The 22,318-nt window shown below is 41.8% G+C and overlaps 1 protein-coding gene across 1 annotated transcript; it reads right to left on the bottom strand.

Moving 5' to 3' along the window:
- Positions 1–17,413: 17,413 nt before the first annotated feature.
- LOC107806632 (uncharacterized) lies at positions 17,414–18,775 on the bottom strand. The gene is made up of 2 exons (XM_016630825.2): positions 17,945–18,775; positions 17,414–17,827 (listed from the first exon to the last, which is right to left on the bottom strand). Exons 1-2 carry the CDS (start codon positions 18,773–18,775, stop codon positions 17,414–17,416), a joined length of 1,245 nt encoding a protein of 414 aa, XP_016486311.2.
- Positions 18,776–22,318: the final 3,543 nt, after the last annotated feature.

Here is a 22,318-nt window from a genome sequence, read left to right as displayed (position 1 = left end):
TTTGAGCTATGGCTCCCTAATTGAAGGAAATCCGAGTTTTTAATTGATTCTAATAAGTATTCTTTCTATAATTATAATCAGTCTATACGTATTACCTTATTTTCCACTTATTTTCAAGAACTATAAGTACTCTACCCTCTCTTTAGCAAAAAAGAGATTCAGTGTTCTGAACTCTCTCTTACACATAAGCATACTCACTGTTCTCTCTTGTTTCTCTACACATCCTATCTCACTTCCCCTGTTGACTACTGATTACTCAGTCGGCAGAAAGCCAAGACTGAGTGATTTTGGGACTGCTCTACTATTCTACTGCTCTATAGATTGCTACTTGCTTGGTCTGCATACTACTGCTCTACTTCTCTGCACACTACTGCTCTATATTATCTCATCCTCGACTGGTATGCCCTCTATTTGATTTACAGCTTCCAAAACAATATGTTTTTATACATACTGCACTTTATCTTATTTCTTTCATGTTTCTACTTATGGTTCTGCTGTCTTCATTGCAATTAGCATGCTTTTTGCTAATTCATTGATGTGATCATCTTTCCTGTAGTTCAGCCTGTCTATGTTTCCTTTACTTGTTAATACATTTCTTCCTTACCCCCCTAACCCCAATACGTTATCAGTCTGTATTCATAACCCTTCCTAGCTATTAAATCATCCTGAATCTCTTTGAGAGGGAGTGTGACTGTCGAAGGCTGAAGTGTTTTCTCTGATGTCTATGCTCTTACATGTGAACTACTTGTCCCCACTTCCCTTTTTCCCTATTTGTGTTTACTTCCCTGAACTATATGTGGTATTTTGGCTATGAGATTGTCAAAATTGTCACATTGTTTTCTTTCAAAACTGGTTCTACATGGATCATTTTTTAAACTGTTTTTCAACTCAATTTCTTTAAAAGCTATGTCACGCACTCTCACTAATCCTAGAGTTTAAGTTCTACCCCCTTCGTATAAGCATTGCCTTGGGTACCCTTGTGTACTCATTGAACTTTGATGCACAAGGCTGGTAATCCCACACTACACTTGTTCAACATTTTGGTAGTGTTTGGGTGCTGGTATTGGCCAAGGATCTCAATGGGACCTTAGGGAGCTTTGTCGCACCCAAACCATGGCAAAGGTTGTGAAACTCGAAAGAAGTGAGGTTGGAAGATCGGGCCTGGTTAAAGGCTCCCTATAGAGTGACTTCTTATTTTTCTTTACTTATGTAATTCAGCTGTCATGGTTTGTAATAACTTGTAAACAACTGATTGGGGATATAGTGAAATTGGGTGGGATTACGCATGCTTAGTTAAGTAATGGGTAGAAAACATGTCTATAGGGCTTTACTTACCTATTTGTGCAATAGAAACCATGTATAGGACATGCATCTTACATATAGAAATCCTGCTCTAGGCTCTTTACTTTCAGATTGTTATTATACTCATTTCGTAATCACGATTAGTAACCAACAAACAACTGTTATAAAAAATTACTACTGCATTTAGAGATCATGTTTTAAGAGCTTTATGTGCATTATACAATCATGTTGCTTAGGATTTTATTTCATCTGAGTTGCAATTGCTGAACACCTCGCCAGTTGTTTAATTTAATAACACAAGTTTGGGCTAAACTACGTCTTCTCTTTAAAAAAATTGGAATTAATATGCATGTTCACCTTTTCAAGTAGGCAATACATACGACGCCTAGGCAAGCTTTAGGCCTAATAAAAATTGATTGATTTTGTTTTATCAGTTTTAAACTACTCAGCCTCTTTTAACTTTCTGAACTCTATTTCTCGTTTGCCTCTCTAAAGTTCACTCTTTCTTTGAAAATCTCTCTATCTGGAAACCAGTTTCATATTTATACCCTCTCACCAATTTTCTGAGTCTCACCCTATTAAGCTTTCAAGCTACTAGGTTATCTTTCTGTCCAGGAACGTGTTATTTCAAACTGCTGTATTTTCACATCTCTACTGTCTTCAAACGATGTTTTAACAATTCCCTTACCTTTTACTTACTCAACTGTTGCCCTCTTAGTTGTATTTCTACAAGTCAAACATTCTTCGGGCCATTCAGCTTTTTTTTTCTCTGATTAAACCTTCTGCTTTCACTGAAGCTTATCTTTTTCTGGCATGCCTATTTTTTAAACTCTTATCTTTAAGACCTTAAATGTGTTTGAGACGTGCTAATTACATGTTTACTTGTGGAGGGACTTGTGAGCCACTTATTCGCCTTTGTATGATTCCTTTATGTATAGTCCTACTTGTTATGTATGTCGCCTAGCATTTTGTCCTTTATACCTAAGGGTTCGGCCTAGTCCTTACCTCGTAGGAATAGTGGTCCTAAATACCCTCTAGGACTTATAGGATGGGACGGATACAACACGCATTAAACTTTCGTGACCCAATCACGCGTTTAAATAACCTTTACGTGGTGGGAAGGGTAGAATATGGAGATGATGACCGATGCGCTAATATCACGTGCGACCCCTCTTTTGAGGAGTGCTTGATGGATATTGCATTGAAGTGATCCATATTAATCACAAACCTAGGACCCCTTTCCCCTTTACTTGTTAATCTTTAAGCTTTCTTTTAAAACTAATTTTCTATACTCTCTACTTCTTCAACTCTTAAACTTGTTTGCAAAACTATGTGAAGCGCTTTGCTTTATTTTTCTACTTGTCTTCTTAAAGTCATAATTGTATCATGGCCGGGAACCACACTTGTGGATCCTGAGGGGTGCCTAATACCTTCCCCTTGGGATAATTTCTAGCCCTTATCCTAATCTCTGGTTTTCTAAGTCAAGCTCTTCTAAAAAGTGTCCTAATGCACTATAATCATTAGGTGGCGACTCTTCAACTTCTAAACCCAATTCTCGAAAGGGAATAGAGTTGTCCTCCCAATGTCGTATACCCGATTTTTGACCCCACGGTTAGAGAAAAAGGGGGCGTCGACAGCATGGCGACTCTGCTGGGGATCTTTTTTAGGCTTTTACCATTGTATGTTGCTTGTGACTTTACTATCTCATTAATTTCTTTATTTACTGTCTTTTATTCTTTCACTACGAAACTGACTTGGCTCTTCATGTCTTTTCTTTCCTTTAGCTGCTTTCCTTTACTGCTTTATTTCAATACTATTGTAATTACTGCAGTTATTGTAATCATTTATCTTATGAACGTGAAAATACATGTCAATTTGTTTCATTCTTGTAAACTGCATCTTCAACATCATATTCCACTCGTGCCAAACAAATATCATAACAACGCTTATAATGAGTGGTTGCGCTCTTCCAATATTATCACCCTTTAAATTCGGCAAAGACGTATTTGCGGTAAAACCAGTCGATCAGCAGTGCAGTCGATGGTTCCGTGCCTTTCCCTCTTGAGTTGTCCGCTCAAGGGTACCTGTCTAACACCCCGGTAGAAACCTTACTCTGTCTAACTGTGCATGCATCATGGTCAAACCTAGCCAAGTCAATTGTGTTGTCCACATAATGACTCATTAAGATAGCCTTGTCCCAAGTCCATCGGGTTTCCTTGAAACCCAAACGAACACCTACATGTTTTGTGCATTTATTTGGAGAATTAAATGCTTTTTATGCTAATTATTGGTTTAAATAGTCGAGTCTGGCGGGGTAAGGGTCTAACACTCTATTTTGCAGAAAATGAGGCACGAAGTCCCCAGATTTGGCATGGTAACCAATATTCATCCAAGGCTGCTAAAATGGTGGGAAGATACCCACTCCAGTGATCAGACACTCGTCCGAAAATACTTAGGGAATCTGCCTTCTCTTCTAGAAATTCAGTCTGACAATAAAATCACAGAGGCTGCAACTCTGTTCTAGGATAGTGACAGGTCTGTGTTCCGCTTCGGGGACCTTGAAATGACTCCTTTGCTCGAAGAAATAGGAGGCTTAGCTGGTATTCCTTGGGAGACTCCGGGTTTACTTATGCCAGAGAATCGCAAGGGTAGGGGTTTCCTTAAGATGATGGGACTGAAGAAGAACCCAGACTTGACCTGTTTGAAAGACTCCTACATCCCATTCGACTATCTGTACGAGAGGTACGGCCATAGCAAGTCATACCGCACCTACTCAGATGAATTTGCCCTCACCTCACTGGGGCATATTCACAGAAGGGTCTTCGTATTCATGTTTTGTTTCCTGGGGATGATAGTGTTCCCTATGAAGAAGGCTAGGATCCACACCAGACTGGCCATGGTAACCAAGACTCTGATGGAAGGAATTGGCGGACAACTTTTCAGTATAGTGCCCATGATTGTTGCTGAGATATACCGGGCTCTGGACAACTGTCAGCGAAAGGCTAGTCATTTTGAGGGACGCAATTTATTACTTCAGCTTTGGCTCATGGAGAACCTCCAGAAAGGAGAATACCGACAGGAGATCTTACGCAGAGACTGGGATAATCACATTGCCTTCCACCAGCCAAGGCGTATGAATTATATACCTAACATGTTCGCTCAGCGAGAGGACGCTAGAAGATGGGTGGAGCTATTCGAGAATCTAAAAGAAGACCAGGTACAGTGGATGATCGAATGGTTCCCTACGGAAGAATTCATTGTTTGATCCCGAGACGCACCATTTCTCATACTCATTGGTCTAAGAGGAACTTATCCCTACGTTCCCCTCCGAGCCATGAGGCAGGAGGGAAGAAAGCAAATCATACCAAGGGTCGACAAAATGAGTCACTTTAGGGCTGATTTCCAGGACGATGATAGCCCTCACAAATTCCAAGCTCAACACATATGGCATTGCAAGCTCGTTTTGGGGAAAGAATCTATTGAGCCAGACAGGTATTACGCTGGTTGCGTGCCGCACTATTCGGGTTGGTTGGAAGATAATCACAATGGTATGGGTCACCCCGGGTTCATTCACGGATACAGAATCATCGACGAGAAGGCTGAAGCACGGGTTAAGTACAATCAACTGCGCAAGAGGATTCGAGAGTGTGAAAGTGAGCATCGGGAAATACAAGAAGCCCATCAGAAGTTGATCAAGGAATGGAAGGATATGGCTGTCAGCGCCAACAAGCGACTAGGGTATTTGGAGCGGGGTCTAGTGGAGCTAGAAGGAAAGTTCCTCAAGAGGATTGAAGATTGTCGAAATGCTGAAGGGAATGCAGGTGGACATTTGGCCCAAGCTTATCTGCTGCTAGGACTGCGCGAGCTGGTGAAGCTGTTCGAGGGGGATAAAGATACCGAATCTAGGGAGGGTCCTTCTGGGACCAAGTAGTTAGGAGTCCTTTATTTTGCTTTTAATGATGTAATAAGGCCAATGGCCACTAGTGACATTTTATTTTCTGTTATTTAGCATCATTTTGGATTCGTCTTATTTTTATCAATAGAATGAGGCATTTAGCATTATAAGTTCTCCAAATTAATTTGTCGTTAGGCCTACCTCGGGCACAACGAGGCACTCAAATTAGGACGTGATTTATATTCTTGCACAATGTGTTTAAATATTGCAACATTTTCTTCTCATAACCCGCACTAACTTGTTACTTTTTTGTTTTTCTTTATTTTTATTCCCCTCCCCAAAGGTTAGTTCGTGCATTCTGGCACCATCATCATACAGTACAGATCCAAGGGCCCTCCACCTCCTCCTCCTCCGAGTCCTATCCGAAACAAGAACAAAGGTAGAATGGGAGATTCAAGCGCCAGAAAGGAAATTGAAAGAATTGAGATTCCTCAGGGTGCCCCGGTTGCTAAGGAAACTGTTGCCCAACTTGAGAAGAAACTGTTGAAGTTCCAAGAAGAACTGGATCAAGTGCAGAACTTGGCAAATTTATCATTCACTCTCACCTCTCCTGATGTCAACTTTCCAAATGCTCAAAACCCTGCACCTCCACAGAACACCCCACAACCACAGATGCAACCCGCTCATGCTCAACACTGCAACACATGCCACACTCCACTACTCATTCTTGAACCACTGAACACCACAAACGACCACCCCCCACAACACTCCTATCTACGTAGATACCATACCTCACTACACTCAACCAATCTCAAGTGCACCTGAGTCTGATGACAAGGACTCTCTTATTAGAAACTTGGCAGCAGAACTCAAGAAGTTGATCCGCCGAGTCCAGGGCATGGAAGGAAACAAAGGCATATAGGGGCTGAATTATGAGGACCTCTGCATTCAGCCAGATGTTGAAATTCCGGAGGGATACAAACCTCCCAAGTTCAAAATGTTCGATGGCATGGGAGATCCCAGCGTCCATTTGAGGACATATTGTGATAAGTTGGTCGGAGTCGGAAGGAATGAGAAAATCCGTATAAAACTCTTCCTGAGAAGCCTGAAGGGGGATGCTTTATCCTGGTACATCAGTCAGGACCCCAAGAAATGGACAAGCTGGGTAGGTATGGCATCGGATTTCATGGATAGGTTCCGATTCAATACAGAGAATGCACCGGATGTATTCTACATCCAGAATCTGAAGAAGAAGCCTACCGAGACATTCTGCGAGTATGCTACTCGTTGGAAATCAGAGGCTGCTAAGGTCAGGTCGGCCTTAGAAGAGGAACAAATGAATAGATTCTTCGTCCGGGCTCAGGACCCACAATATTATGAGAGGTTGATGCTGATCGAGGGCCAGAAATTCTCCGATATCATCAAGCTGGGAGAAAGAATTGAGGAAGGCATTAAGAATGGTATGGTTACTAATCTTGAAGCATTGCAGGCCACCAACAAGGCTTTACAGTCAGGTGGCACGTTCGAGAAGAAGGATGTCAATGCCGTGATGGTCGCACAGGGAGCCAAATCACCACTAAAATACCACACTTACCCGTCACCTCCACTTAATTATCAGCCTATCCCGAATTACCAAGCACCTGCACCCTCTTACCAAAATCCACCACCCGTTTACCAATAATCTCCAACTCCCGCATATCAACCCACTTCACCTAGATACTCTCAACCTGCACCCGTTTACCAAGCTTATAATGCCCAACCCTCTCACTACAAATCACCTCCCACTCGCTAAAATTTCCCAAGACCCAGACCAAATTTTGACCGCAGACCTCCCAGACAATATACAGCCATCGCTGAGCCAATTGACCAGCTGTATGAGAAACTTAAAGCTGCTGGTTACGTCTCCCCTATCCCTGCCATAACTCCAGAAAATCCTTCCCGGTGGGTCAACCCCAATAAGACATGTGCGTACCACTCCGGCATGAAGGGACATACCATTGATGAGTGTCACTCGTTGAAGGACAAGATTCAAACTCTGAGCGACAATAAGGTTATCGTAGTAAAGGATCCTGCTCCTAATGTCCGCAACAACCCTCTGCCTGATCACAGAGGTGGAGACATTCACATGATCGAGATCGAAGATGACTGAGACCCCAAGGGATCGATAGGACTGATTGCTGAGGATGATGAGCCAAAGAAATCGACAGTCACACTTAACCCGATTGTTGTACAGAACCAGCCCTCCAGGGGCGATGAAGTAAACATGTCTATACCTCTCGAATTTGAAGCACCTTCTTCTGCGAAGGTGGCCAGGCCAATTGAGGTTGAGTTTGGGGCTCCAAAGGCACCTGTACCCTTTGAAGTTGTTGTGTTACCACCGAGGGTACCCATTCCTGTAGCAATGTCAGACATAATATTGTTCCACTCAAATGCCATACCATGGGATTACACAGCTGAAGCAAGGAGGAAAGGAAAGACCAAGACGGGAGAAGCAATTGCTGCGCAGGGTATGACCAGAACAGGCATGGTTTACACTCCAGGGCACCTAGCTGAGTCCAGTAAGCAAGCCTCGGGACGGACTACTAAAACTGGTCCCGATGATCTTTGGAGGAAAATACAAGCTAAGGAGTATTCGGTCGTTGAGCAGCTGAACAAACACCAGCACAGATCTCCATCCTAGCTCTTCTACAGAGCTCTGACGCACACAAAAATGCCTTGATGAAGATATTGAGCGAAGCTTATGTGCCCAGCAACATAACTGGGGGCGAAATGGCAAATATGGTAGGACAAATACTGGAAAGCCACAAAATCACCTTCCACGAAGATGAGCTACCGCCGGAAGGACTAAGTCACAACATAGCCCTACACATCACCGTGCAATGCGAGGATTACTTCGTCACTAGAGTCTTGATTGATGGAGGCTCCAGCCTCAACATCTGTCCGTTGATAACTCTTAGAACATTGGGAAAGAGCTTGCACGAGGTCAAAGAAGGGACCATAAATGTCAAAGCCTTCGATGGGTCCCAAAGGTCTACTATCGGAGAGATCAGCCTATGCTTGCAAATGGGGCCAACCTGGTTCGACGTTGTCTTTCAAGTGATAGATGTCCCAACATCCTACAATTTGTTGTTGGGACGACCATGGATCCACGCTGCTGGAGTTGTGGCATCGACCCTGCATCAGGTAGTGAAGTTCGAATGGAATCACTAAGAGGTAATTATTCATGGTGATGGTAGCAACCCCATATATAGTCGCCAAACCATCCCGATGATTGGAGGCAGAAGGAGAATAGGCGGAGAAACATACCACCACATCGAAAGAGTCAACGTTGTAAACAAAGATAAATGGTTGGATAACAAGATTGAAAGTATCCTAAATTGGTGTGGATACGAACCTGGAAAGGGACTCGGCAAAAACCTCCAGGGAATCGCCAAACCCATCAGGCTGAAGAAACATGGCACTACATTTGGTTTGGGGTATGAGTACACTTGGGAGGAGTTCAATCACTGGTCGCCACCATGGCGCGGTCCCTACTACCCACTGAAGCATCCGATACCTCACCTGGAGCCGACTTTCCAGCCGGCAAATACTGTATACGGGTCGGAGAAAGATGAAGCATTGGCAGCCGTGAAGAAGCTGTTCCTGGAGGATGATGATATGGACTGCTGTGTTATTTTCGAGGAGGAAGGACCTTTTATACAAGTTGTGAACCGAGGAGAGTGCCTCAGCAATTGGTCAATCAGAACCACCAGGGCCCGGAAAGCTTCGGGGTAGCAAAGCTAAACAAAAGCACCATGCATCACATTTTACTTTTTACTAGCTGATTTTATTTCCGCATTGTCTTTAATTCTGAAAAGAGCTCTGATATTCAAAACAATTACGAATTTAATCGAAGCATTTCAGTTTATTATATATCTCGCTCTTATTATTTTTCTATCATTCACTTTATTTTACACAACATTACTATTACTTGCCTTGACAATGAACCAACGATTGTGACTTGCAACGAGACAACGCGACAAACGGATACGGACTCAGAAGAGGATGATATGCCAGAAGAGGTCGTTAGAGGAGTTGAGAATTTTGAAAATAGGCCTAAGTCTAACTTGGATGAAACTAAGGTCGTTAATCGGGGAGATGCAGAGAATGTCAAAGAAATACGCATCAGTGTTCACCTGTCACCATCAGAAAAGAAAGAGTACACAGAGTTCCTAAAGGAATATGAAGACATATTCGCCTGGTCATATGATGATATGACTGGTCTCAGTACATCCATTGTAGCTCACAAACTGCCAACAGATCCAACATGCCCGCCGGTAAAGCAGAAGCTCAGGAAATTCAAACCCGACATGAGTTTGAAAATCAAAGAAGAGGTTACCAAGCATGTCAAAGCCAAGGTTCTCAGGGTAGTAGAGTATCCAACATGGTTAGCCAACATCGTGCCAGTACCAAAAAAGGATGGGAAAGTTAGAGTTTGTGTTGACTACCGAGATCTTAATCGGGCCAGTCCCAAAGACGACTTCCCCTTGCCTAACATACACATTCTTATCGACAACTGTGCCAAGCATGAGTTGCAGTCTTTTGTTGATTGTTTTGCTGGGTATCATCAGATACGGATGGATGAGGAAGATTCAGAGAAAACGGTTTTCATCACGCCGTAGGGAATGTACTGTTACAAAATGATGCCATTCGGTTTGAAGAACGCTGGTACCACCTACATGGGAGCCATGACTACCATCTTTCATGACATGATACACAAGGAGATCGAGGTATATGTGGATGACGTCATCATCAAATCCAAGAAATCTAGGGATCACAAGGAAGATCTAAGAAAGTTCTTCAACAGACTGAGGAGGTACAATCTGAAACTGAATCCCGCCAAGTGTGCATTCGGGTTTCCTATTGGAAAATTATTGGGCTTCATCGTGAGTCGTCGAGGAATAGAATTGGATCCATCAAAGGTCAAAGCTATCCAAGAATTGCCGCCGCCAGAGAACATGATGGACGTGATGAGTTTCCTGGGGAGACTCAACTATATCAGCCAGTTCATAGCTCAGTCCACTGTCATTTGTGAACCTATCTTCAAAATGTTGAAAAAGGATGTTGCTACCAAGTGGACTGATGATTGTCAGAAAGCTTTTGACAGAATTAAGGAATACCTGTTAACGCCTCCGGTCATGGTTCCGCCTAAGCCAGGAAGGCCCCTATTGCTTTACCTTGCGGTATTGGATGGAGCATTCGGTTGTGTTCTGGGACAGCATGATGAAACAGGGAGAAAAGAGCAAGCCATCTACTATCTCAGTAAGAAGTTCACAGCGTACGAGGCCCGGTATTCTCTTTTAGAATGCACTTGTTGTGCTCTAACTTGGGTCGCGCAGAAATTGAGGCATTACTTTTGTGCTTACGCTACTTATCTCATATCTAGAATGGACCCTCTAAAGTATATCTTCCAGAAACCCATGCCCACTGGCAAGCTCGCCAAGTGGCAAATCCTGCTAAGTGAATTCGACATTGTTTACGTGACCCAAAAAGCAATCAAAGGGCAAGCCTTGGCGGACCATCTCGCCGAGAATCCCGTAGACGGAGAATACGAGCCCTTAAAAATGTATTTTCCCGAAGAAGAGGCATCTTTCATAGGAGAAGATATTGCAGAATCCTATGATGGTTGGAGGCTGTTTTTCGACGGAGCTGCAAATTTTAAAGGAGTTGGCATAAGAGCAGTCCTAGTATCAGAAACCGGCCAGCACTACCCGGTATCCGCCAAGCTCAGGTTCCCTTGCACCAATAATATAGCTGAATATGAAGCCTGCATCTTGGGGCTCAAAATGGCCATTGACATGAACGTTCAGGAGTTGCTAGTAATCGGGGATTCAGACTTGCTCATACATCAGGTTCGGGAAGAGTGGGAAACCAAGAACTCTAAGACACTCCCCTACTTGCATCATATACATGAGTTGAGGAAAAGGTTCACAAAGACAGAATTTCAGCACGTCCCCAGAGTCCAAAACGAGTTTGCTGATGCATTAGCTACTTTATCGTCCATGATCCAGCATCCAGATACAAATTTCATTGATCCCATCCCAGTAAAGATTCATGACCAACCAGCTTATTGCGCCCACGCTGAGGAAGAAGCGGATGGAAAGCCATGGTTCCATGACATCAAGAAGTACTTGACGATAGGGGAATATATAGGAACTTGCCAATGCTACTCAGAAGCGCACACTTTGTAGGTTATCCAGCAACTTCTTTCACAGTGGAGGAATCCTGTACAAGAGGACTCCTGATTTGGGTTTACTAAGGTGTGTCGAAGCAAAAGAAGCATCCAGGCTGTTAGACGAAGTGCATGTAGGGACCTGCGGGCCGCACATAAATGGTTTTGTCTTAGCAAAGAAGATACTCCGAGCAGGGTATTTTTGGATGACTATGGAAACAGACTGTATACAGTATGTTCGCAAATGCCATCGCTGTAAGATACATGCAGATTTGATAAAGACGCCTCCGAACGAGCTTACTGCTATAAGTTCACCATGGCTATTCGGCGCTTGGGGAATGGATGTTATCGGACCTATCGAGCCTGCCACATCAAATGGGCACAGGTTCATCTTAGTGGCAATCGATTATTTTACCAAATGGGTAGAAGCAGTATCATACAAGGCGGTCACTAAGAAGGTTGTGGCGGGTTTCATCCGCAATCGCATTGTTTGTCGGTTTGGAGTTCCGAAATCAATCATCACCGATAATGGTTCCAATCTCAACAGCGACTTGATGAAAGCAATGTGTGAAACTTTCAAGATCAAACACAAGAACTCTACAGCCTACAAGCCTCAGATGAATGGAGCTGTGGAAGCAGCCAACAAGAATATCAAGAAGATACTAAGGAAGATGGTTGAAAGGCACAAACAATGGCATGAGAAGTTATCATTCACTTTATTGGGATACTACACTACAGTCCGCACATCGACCGGAGCAACTCCCTACATGCTGGTTTATGCTGGTTGAAGAAAACATTCCCACATCAAGATGAGGGCAAGGGGAAGTTCTCTCCCAATTGGTAGGGTCCGTACATGGTTCACCAGGTTCTAACTGGAGAAGCCCTTATTCTTGCAGAGATGGATGGAGAAGTCTGGCTGAAGCCAATCAATTCAGATGCAGTGAAACGATATTATGTGTAACCGCTTATGATTCCCTTAATGATGTAATTTGAACTATGCCTGACCTGATTCCCGTTTAAGAGGGGATACGTAGGCAGCCCTATGGGTTCGGTCATAATTTAATAAAAATCCCATTTTCCCCCACTATTGGGATCTGGGGCAGAATTTTGAGGAGGACCCTCAAAATTCTGAAGTTGATTTTATTCCATGCATCGCCAGAAGCGCTAGCCCGGTGAACTGGGGCAGAATTTTGAGGAGGACCCTCAAAATTCCGAAGATGATTTTTTTTTAGTCATTCAGCACAACCGTCAGAAATGTCCGCTCAGTAAACTGGGGCAGAATTTTGAGGAGGACCCTCAAAATTCCGGAGAAAAAGAGGTTGCAATGACTTGAACCACGTCGCAGTCGTTGGTTCATCTAAAGAAAACTATTTTCGATTATATACGTTATATTTACTAAATCATGCATAACTATTATCCGAATTGTTGTTGTTTAGCGACGCTACCCCAATGACACACAATGTCAAGAGCCCGGAGAAGACGAACTAACCTTTACCCTCACAGAACTCACGATTTTCTTTGGATGCAGGCACTCGACTTGCAATATCGTCAGGTATATTTATGTACGCATACTTTCCCAAGAATGAAACTTCTCAGAATCATCACTTGCCCGCAATTGCTATCCGTACACAATCTCTCCAGCAGTCATATTGTCGTAATCGGCTATCAGCTAAGAGATTTTACTACTAATCATCCTTTTACATTCTTGCACTGCATAAGGCTACTCTTCTGCCTTTCGAGACTAAGAATTGGCTCCCATCCTGCATTTCTCTGCATTCTGCATAAGGCTACCTTTCTGCCTTCCGAGGTTAAGCTCTACCTCCATCTGCATTGCATAAGGCTACCTTTCTGCCTTTCGAGACTAAGCTTTGTCTCCATCTGCATTCTTTTGCATTGCATAAGGCTACCTTTCTGCCTTTCGAGACTAAGCTCTGTCTCCATCTGCATTTTGCATAAGGCAACCTTTCTGCCTTCCGAGACTAAGCTCTGTCTCCATCTGCATTTTGCATAAGGCTACCTTTCTGCCTTTCGAGACTAAGCTCTATCTCCATCTGCATTTTGCATAAGGTTACCTTTCTGCCTTCCGAGACTAAGCTCTGTCTCCATCTGCATTTTGCATAAGGCTACCTTTCTGCCTTTCGAGACTAAGCTCTGTCTCCATCTGCATTTTGCATAAGGCTACCTTTCTGCCTTTCGAGACTAAGCTCTGTCTCCATCTGCATTCTGCATAAGGCTACCTTTCTGCCATCCGAGACTAAGCATTGTCTCCATCTGCATTTTTTTTGCATTGCATAAGGCTACTTTTCTGCCTTTCGAGGTTAAGCTCTACCTCCATCATCATCTGCATAAGGCTGCCTTTCTGCCTTCCGAGACTAAGCTCTGTCTCCATCCTACATGGCTGAAATATCGCCACTTTATTTTCTTGCATGGCTAAAATATTGCCACTTTATTTTCTTGCATCGGCTGAAAGATCGCCACCTTATCTTTCTTGCATCGGCTGAAATATCGCCACCTTTTATTTACGTCTTGCATGGGCTGAAAGATCGCCACTTTCTGCATTTCATGGGCTGAAAGATCGCCAAATTGTCCAAAGGCGTCATTGTTCGGAGGTACCATTTGCATAGCCCGAGAACGTCATGCCATGGCCTGAGGACCCCTACTTTACCTTTTGCATATCATTATTCAAAGGCATTATGGTTCGGAGGCATCATTCTCATAGCCCGAGAACATCATTTCATAGCCTACGAATCCTTTACCATACGCCTCATGGCCCAGAACGTCATGGTTCGAGGACGTCATCCTAACCGTCCGAGGACGCATTCATGGTCCAATGGGAATTTGCATCACATTTAAATTTACGCACGATATATGCTTGTATTTCTTAGTTGCAAGTACACCGGCTGGCAACGGCCGTCTTAGCAAGAGCAATCCCGCTCCGGTTCCCGTGGCCTATCGATTTTTCAGAAAACCTCTCTCAATCTAAACATCGCGTTCGTCCATTTCAAATCGCCATCGGCATATTCCGTCAATGGTTCCGGAACTACATATGGCCTGATTCCTGTAAGACCAGGGATATGTAGGCGGCTCAAAAATCAGAGCTCGGTCAAAACTCCATTCAAATCGCCACTTCCGGTCAAAATTGGCCATCTTATCTTTACCCGACAACTCTTTCATCCTTCCCGGGTAAAGAGGGCCAGCTGTTGATACCCAATTTTTCCCTATATATTTTTTATACTCAAAATACTTTCAAAATAGCATTTTTCCCAAATTTTTAAAGACTTTCAAAACCAATTTATTTTCTATTTTAGCAGTGCAAAATTCAATAATTATTCTCAAAATTATCATTTTTGGTGAATAATTTATTTATTTCTCATATTTATACCAAAATATAATTAAGGTGATATTTGCATATTTTTGCAAATTTATTTGGTATTTTAAAGGCTAAATTGCATATAATTGCAGTTTTTAGCCTACTTTAGGATTTAATAGCATTTTATAATTATGAAATTGGTTCCAATATTTTTAAATTGATATTTATATACTATTAACGGATTCAGTGCTTTTAATTTGCTTTCAAAATCATTTTTTACTATTTTTATAAAATAAAAGGAAAAATTGGCTATTTAACATTTTAGCCTCATTTCATTACAATTATAGCCCATTCAGATTTCAATTTCAACCCCCAATTTACCCAATCCAAACTCCCCAATTTCCAGCCCCATTTCGATTGGAACCCGACCCGTACCCAATTCAATTACCCGGTTCAGCTCCGATCTAATCTGAGCCATTGATCAAATGAGATCAATGACCCAGATTTTACTTCCTAAATTAAAACCCAACAACCCTTCCAGACCCCTCATTTCCAAGACGGTCTCTCTCTCTCTCTCTCTCTCTCTCTATACTGACTCTTTCTCTCCTTTCCCTCTAGAACCTTCTGGTTCTCTCCGATGAATCCACCGCCTCTCCGGCCACCTCCAGCCTCACCTCTCTCGACCACCAGCCGCCATAAAACCTTGTCTTGTTGATTCCCTCTATCTTCGAGACCCCAGAAGCCCCCACCATACAAGATGGTCACCGGAAGGTTTGCCTGGTTTATCTCCGGCCTCTTCCCGATGGGTTTTGGTCCGATGGTGCTACGAACACCATTATTGACGAGTTTCACAGCCAGGTTTCTTACCTCTCACTGGTTTTACGAAACCCTAATTTCTACCTAGACCTCTTAAATCTCTGTCTTTTTAACGATTTTTAACTTACTCTTTTGTGTTTTACACTACTCTCTACTCGATCTTTACGAGTGCTCAAGTTTTCAACGCCTTGTTCTTCTTTTAAAACTAGGGTTTCTGAACCTCTTTCGAAATCACTATATCTGCAAAAAAATTTTAGTATTGTATGTTTGTGTTGGTATTTCTGCTTGTTTGCGTAATCTTCTGGTTTATTTCCCGATTTCTATGTGCTAATTTTGTTCTAACGTTCCACTGATTCTGTGATTTCTTACTTAGGGTTCTTTGGTTTTGTGCCTACTGTGTTTAAATAGATCTAATTGTTTTCTATTTACTAAATGTTCTGCCGATTCTGTGCATCTCTTCGAATCCCTGATTTTTGGTATGTGACTCTTTGGAGGTTTTCCACTGATTTGAGTCACTTCCTTGTTTGTGAGATGCTTTCCTTACTTAGTGCTGATTCCCTGTGATTCTTAATCTCGCCTGTGACTTCCTGAACCAATTTTGTATTTCGTTTGTAATCCGTCTTTTTATGTGCACAATATACTTTTTTTTTGCATACTGCTAGGCAAATGCCTAGGGCTAGTTTTTTTTATATTAACAGCTTAAAATTCAAAATACAATGTCCTTGTATCCTACCAAATGAAAGGAATAAAATTTGAACTTTAACAAATAGCGTATTATCAAAATTATGCATTTGTATTCTTGATTTTGCCCAACTTTCTTGATGATGTATGCTTGTGCCAACCCTCCTGATCCACCGGATGTTTGTCCTATTGAGTGCACCTTGAGCTTTACCTTCCAAAGTTTGATGTTAAATAAACTGTCCATCCCACCGAGATATGGTCTTCTTTGAGCAAATTCTTCAGACCAAAATAGCACCTCCCAATTCCTTGTCCAGTATGCATCTCAATTCCATTTTTCAAAACCTTGTGAAAAATAGTTTTTTATCCCTGTTGTAATTTAAATTTGTTGTACCAAAGAGGCACGCCCCAGCTGCTCTTTTTTGAATGCTGCCATAAGCATTCCCAATAAAACATGTCTCAATTTTTTGTTGTCAAGACCCAATGCACATGCTTTCCTACTTCTCGCATCTTGTGCAGACCATTTGTGATTCTTCAGCATCGAGACTGTGTGCATTCAGCATCGATAGGACCAATCCGCCCATGATGCTTCGTGCATAAACACAGTCATGAACCCTGTGCGCGTGCTTTCTTGCTGGACAGCTTTCCAAATCCATGCGCATGCTTAATGTTCTCGGTTCTTGCGCAAAGCATGGATGCCTCTTCAGCATAATTCATTGTCCGCCCATGAGCAGCGTGCATCAAACAGTGTCAAGAACCCCGTGTGCGTGTGCTTTCTTGCTAGACAGCTTTTCAACCCATGCGCATGCCATGCGTGTATCTCCAGCTTCGATAGACTCAATTCCATTGTTTATTTTATGGACACGTTCTATCATTTCTCGAAATTAGCTAAAGTATTGCATGCTCAAGTATCAACAGCTTCCATGTCCAGCATGCTCTACCTTCTAGCGTGCCCTTTTATGTGAGAACATGTTTTCCTCCCTTTTTTGTAGTTTAATCCCAAATTCACGTCCCAGCTGATATTTCAATAGAATTATTTGTTACTAAGTATAATATCTTGCCCATCTATTACTGAAGTGATTTTGTTCTTTAAAATAACGATGTTGTATCTGCACGCTCAAGGTACCCTCCTCCCTTAGAATTTGAAAATCTTTGTCGTTGTAGTTGACAATCCTCCTGCTATTCCTTTTCTCTTTGCTTCTTATCTCCTGTCCACCTTCACCCTTAGACTTGGACATTGCATCTTATCTTCATTAACCAACCTCCTTCCCTTTTCATCTAGATGCCAGAAATGTTGACATTCTATTTCACCATGATCTAAAGCATAATTAGCCAAATGATCAGCCAACTTGTTGCCCTCCCTGTGAATATGAGTAACTGTGTAATTGCCCTCATTCATTAGTTGCATCATTTCCTCTATCTGCTCAGATATGATCCATGGTGGTTTCCATATCCCATCCATTATCTTTTTTAATACCATTGAGTCAGTTTGGAGCCATACATGAGAGTAATGTTGAAATCTGCAGAACCTTAGTGCTTCTACCATGGCCTTCGCTTCAGCTACTGTGTTTGTTGTCTCCTCTATCTCTTTCCCTACTGACTTGACTATGTCACCCTTTTCATTTCTTATACAAAAGCCTATTGAACTCCTGCCTGGATTTCCCCTCGACGCACCATCCGTATTAACTTTTAGCCATCATGCACTTGGTAATTCCCAAATGACTTTTGTAACCTTAAGTTTATGAGTGAAATTTTCCATCCTAGCTAATAGATCTTGCCATTTGTGAGGTACCACGTCCATCCCAGGCTTTCTCACTTTCACCAATGCCTGTAGATGTGATGAAACTTGATAAATCACCCTGCTAGTTGTCACCCCTTCCCCATACTTCATACTATTTCTTCTTTTCCAAAGTTCCCAGACTACGCATGAGGGGAGTGCTTGCATTACCGGTTTTAATCTTAAGCATACTTTTGCAGTCCAGCATTTTGTGATTGCTTGGTGCAGTGTAAGTCCTTCCACATCAATTCCTGCCCTCGATAGAAAATACTTCCAAATTGTCTTTGTAGTTTCTGATCTAAAAAACAAGTGCTGAAGAGATTCCTCGTCAGGTTGTACACAACACCAACATTTAGATGGCATGCAGTAACCTACCCTTTTCAAGAAATCATCTAAAGGTAACTTTGCTTTCCACACTTTCCACATGAAAAATGCTGTTTTAAAAGGCATTCCCTTTACCCAAATCATTGTATAAGCTTTTCTTGGTTCGTCTCTTCTTCTCGTATACTCCCATGCTGACTTAACTCTGAAATATCCTGTTGTTTCCATCATCCAAAAAGGCCTATCAAGAACCCTCATTGTCGAAGGTGGTTTGATTTTCTCCAGAATGTGTACTGCTAACTCTTCAGGAAGTACTTCAAAAATCCTGTCCACATCCCACTCACCATCTAAGGTAACATCATGTACATTTTGTACATTTTCATCAATGCCAAAGTCCTGAGGCACTAAAAAATATAGTGCCCCAAGACCTGTCCAGTTTTCATACCAAAATAGTGAGGATCCCATTTTTGTTTGCCAAAGGATTTGATGTTCAATCAGATCCCTGCATTCCAACATTTTTCTCCAGATGTGAGACCCCCTTTTCCACGGAACAATTACAGGATTTAATTTTTTACAGTATTTCTGACATACGAAAGAGCTCCATAGGCTTGGTTTTGTTCTGAAATTCCACCACAACTTGCTGAATAATGCCTTTGTTACATCATGCAGTGACCTGAAACCTATTCCTCATTCCTCAACTGGCATGCATAAGGTATTCCATGAAGCCCAATGCCTACTAGTTCCTCCTACAGCGCTGCTCCAGAAAAACTGAGCAAACAATTTGTGCAACCTATTTATCACATACTTTGGAGGGTTTACAGCTGATAGTAAATGCATAGGCATGCTTTGCAATACATGGGATATGAGAACTGCCCTGCCCCCTACTGATAATAACTTGCCCTGCCATGATCGCAGTTTTTCCATTACTTTAGTAATTAGGGGCTGATAAAATTCCAACTTTCTCCTTGCATAAAATATTGGACAACCTAAATATATGATAGGGAAATCATTCCTATGAATGCCTGTGATCCTTTCCACCTTGGTGACCACTTCCATGTCTGTTAAATGATGCAGGTACACAACTGATTTGGTCTTGTTAACAAGCTGCCCAGATGCATTTTCATATGCCTTCAGCACTTGCATAATCAGCATCAAAGATGTTTCATCTGAGGATGAGAAGATAATCATGTCATCTGCATACGCCAAATGATTGATCTTTGGACTCCACTTTGGCATCCCAAATCCACAAAAATACAGGTTAGTATGTAGTGCATTGAGACCCCTAGATAATGCTTCTGCTGCCAGTATAAGCAAAGTTGGAGATACAGGATCACCTTGTTTTATTCCCCTTGAGGACTTAAAGAACCCATGAGCTTGACCATTTATAAGAATAGAATACCAATTGTTTGAAACTAAACCAAAGACAAACCCTATCAACCTTTCTGTGAATCCCATCTTTCTCAGTACTTTGGTTAGGAATAGCCAAGATATTCTATCATAAGCTTTGGTCTTATCTAGTTTCAGGATGACATTAGGTCCAGCCTTAGTTCTAAGTCTAATGTCAGTCACTATCTCCTGTGTTAGAAGGATGTTTTCTACTATATTCCTTCCCTTAACAAAACCTGCTTGTTCCTCCGATATCAGACTTGGGAGAAATTTCACTAGCCTTTCATGTACCACCCTTGAAATAACCTTATTAGAAAAATTACTGAGGCTTATTGGTCTTAAATCAGAAAATGTCGTAACTTCTTTTTCTTTGGTATAAGAACTAAGTTTGTGTGTGTTACACACTTTGGTAGCTCATGACCATTGAAAAAATCCCTCACTATGTCGTACAGGTCATCCCCTATTAGGTCCCAACAAGAATGATAAAATTTTCCTGTCATACCATCTGGCCCCCCAGCACTATCACCATTAAGACCAAGTACTGCCATTTTAACCTCCTCTTTTGTTGGTTGCTTAATCAATTCTGCATTCTGCTCATTGTTAATCAGATTAGGAACATGCTCTACGATATCAAATGTTGTAGGATTAGCTGCTTCTGTGAACTGTTCCTTGTAGAATTTGATAGCCTCTTCTGCAATCTCTTGTTCTTCTTCAATCCAGGTTCCTCCACTGTTTTGAATTCTGTTAAGTTGAAGTCTCTTCCTCCTACCTCTCACTTGTGCGTGGAAAAACTTAGTATTCCTATCCCCTTCCTTGAACCAAGTCATGCCTGCTTTTTGTTGCCAATATTTCTCCTCTAGTGCCAGACATTTGATCAATTCTGCCTGAACCTTTTGTAATCTTTCCCTGTTCATCCCTGTAGGGTTTGTTTCAAATTCTGCTTCATGAACCATCACTACCTCTTCCATACTTGCTATCTTTTGGAAAATATCTCCAAATGTAGCCTTACTCCACAATGAAAGGGCCTTCTTTACTTTTTTTAACTTGTGATTAAAAAGAATAAAAGGATTTGCACTGAAATCAGCATACCAATTCTCTTTCACCACATCTTTAAACGTCGCATGTTCCACCCAAAAATTCAAGAACTTAAAATGTTTTTTTATAGGTGGAGTCTCAATATCACACTTCAGATACATTGGACTATGATCAGAGCCAGTCTTTGACAAATGTTGCACCTCTATTCCTGGAAATATTTGTTGGAACTCAACATTGGACAAACATCTGTCTAGTCTTTTGAATATACAGTTTTCCTCTGCTCTCCCATTCCACCATGTAAATATGCTGCCTTTAAATCCAAGGTCGAATAGATTGCAAGTGTTGATGCAGTGTCGAAAATCATCAATTTCATTCAGTGACACAGGTAACCCACCAAACTTCTCTTCTTTGTCCCATATTACATTGAAATCTCCTCCTACAAGCCATGCTGCATCCATATTCCTTGCCATTGCATATAATGAATCCCACAATTCTATCCTCTATATTGCATCACATTTTGTATATATCAATGATAGGACGAACTCCACATGCGATTCAGTATGAAACAATCTTAGTGTTAATTGTTGCACCATATTGTACATAACAGTTACCTCAAATACCTCATCTATAAAAGCCCAGATCTTGTTGGAAACATTTGAAATTGCCTGTGCAAGTCCTATCTTGTTTCTGTACCTTTCCAGTTTTTTTGCTTGTTGCTTTGGCTCCATTAATCCTACAAAGTTATAGTGATTTTGCCTATGCATTTTTGTCAACCTTTCAAAGGCATGCTGTGTGTTGATTGACCTTATATTCCAAATGAGAGCCTTCATTACTGATTGTTGGATTTAGTTAGCGTTCTCCTTGTGTGCATCCCAGATTTTGGTGCTGCAAGATTATCTTTTTGTTGCTTCTTCTTACCTTTTGCTGCTGATTTTGCCTTATTCACTTGTGTAGGTGATAAGTCACCTTTCCTTGCAGCATTCATAAGGTGTTGGGTAGTTGATTCTTGATCCATGTCGTATCCTGTTTTACCAGGTTCTTCTCCCTCTTCATTGTCTTCCTTCCCTCCTGATGTAGCTCCAAATGCATTATTTTTAAGGACCAAGGCTTTCTCTTCAACTTTTTTTAATAGCTGCAACTGGTTTTTCTCCAATGTAATAGTAATATTTACTATTTCTTCTTTTTGTTTTGGTTGTTTCTCCTTCTCTGTTTTGTTGTGTCCTTGTGATTCTTCTTGTGATTTCTGAAGTTGATCATCTTCTGTTCCTCCAGGATCATTTACCTCTGGGCCTCTTCCTTCATTGTTACTAATTTCTGTGACTTCAGTTGGATTGTCGTCATTGGGATGAATCTCTCCATTTACACTTTGCTCCTCTTCTTCTTTGTCATTCTCATTGGGTTCCTCATCATCTTGTGCTCCTAATGGTACTTCGTTCTCCTCTGAATCGTATTCCATTTGTGCCTCCCATAGTCTGCCTCCACAATCTTGCACTTTTTCTTTAAATGTAGACGATTTTGAACCTTCTTCTTGAGTATTTGGATTTTTATTAAGAACCTTGTTCACTAATGTATCTTTTGAAGGGATTT

The sequence above is a fragment of the Nicotiana tabacum genome, chromosome 1, assembly GCF_000715075.1.
Source record: "Nicotiana tabacum cultivar K326 chromosome 1, ASM71507v2, whole genome shotgun sequence".
Classification (NCBI taxonomy): domain Eukaryota; kingdom Viridiplantae; phylum Streptophyta; class Magnoliopsida; order Solanales; family Solanaceae; genus Nicotiana; species Nicotiana tabacum.
This window is presented reverse-complemented; position numbering and strand designations above follow the sequence as displayed.

Coding starts and splice junctions, on each gene's coding strand:
- LOC107806632 (XM_016630825.2), bottom strand. CDS start 18,775: ATGGGATCCTCACTATTTTGGTATGAAAACTGGACAGGTCTTGGGGCA. Junction 17,828..17,944: donor ATTTCACTCATAAACTTAAG/GTTACAAAAGTC, acceptor AGAAATGAAAAG/GGTGACATAGTCAAGTCAGT.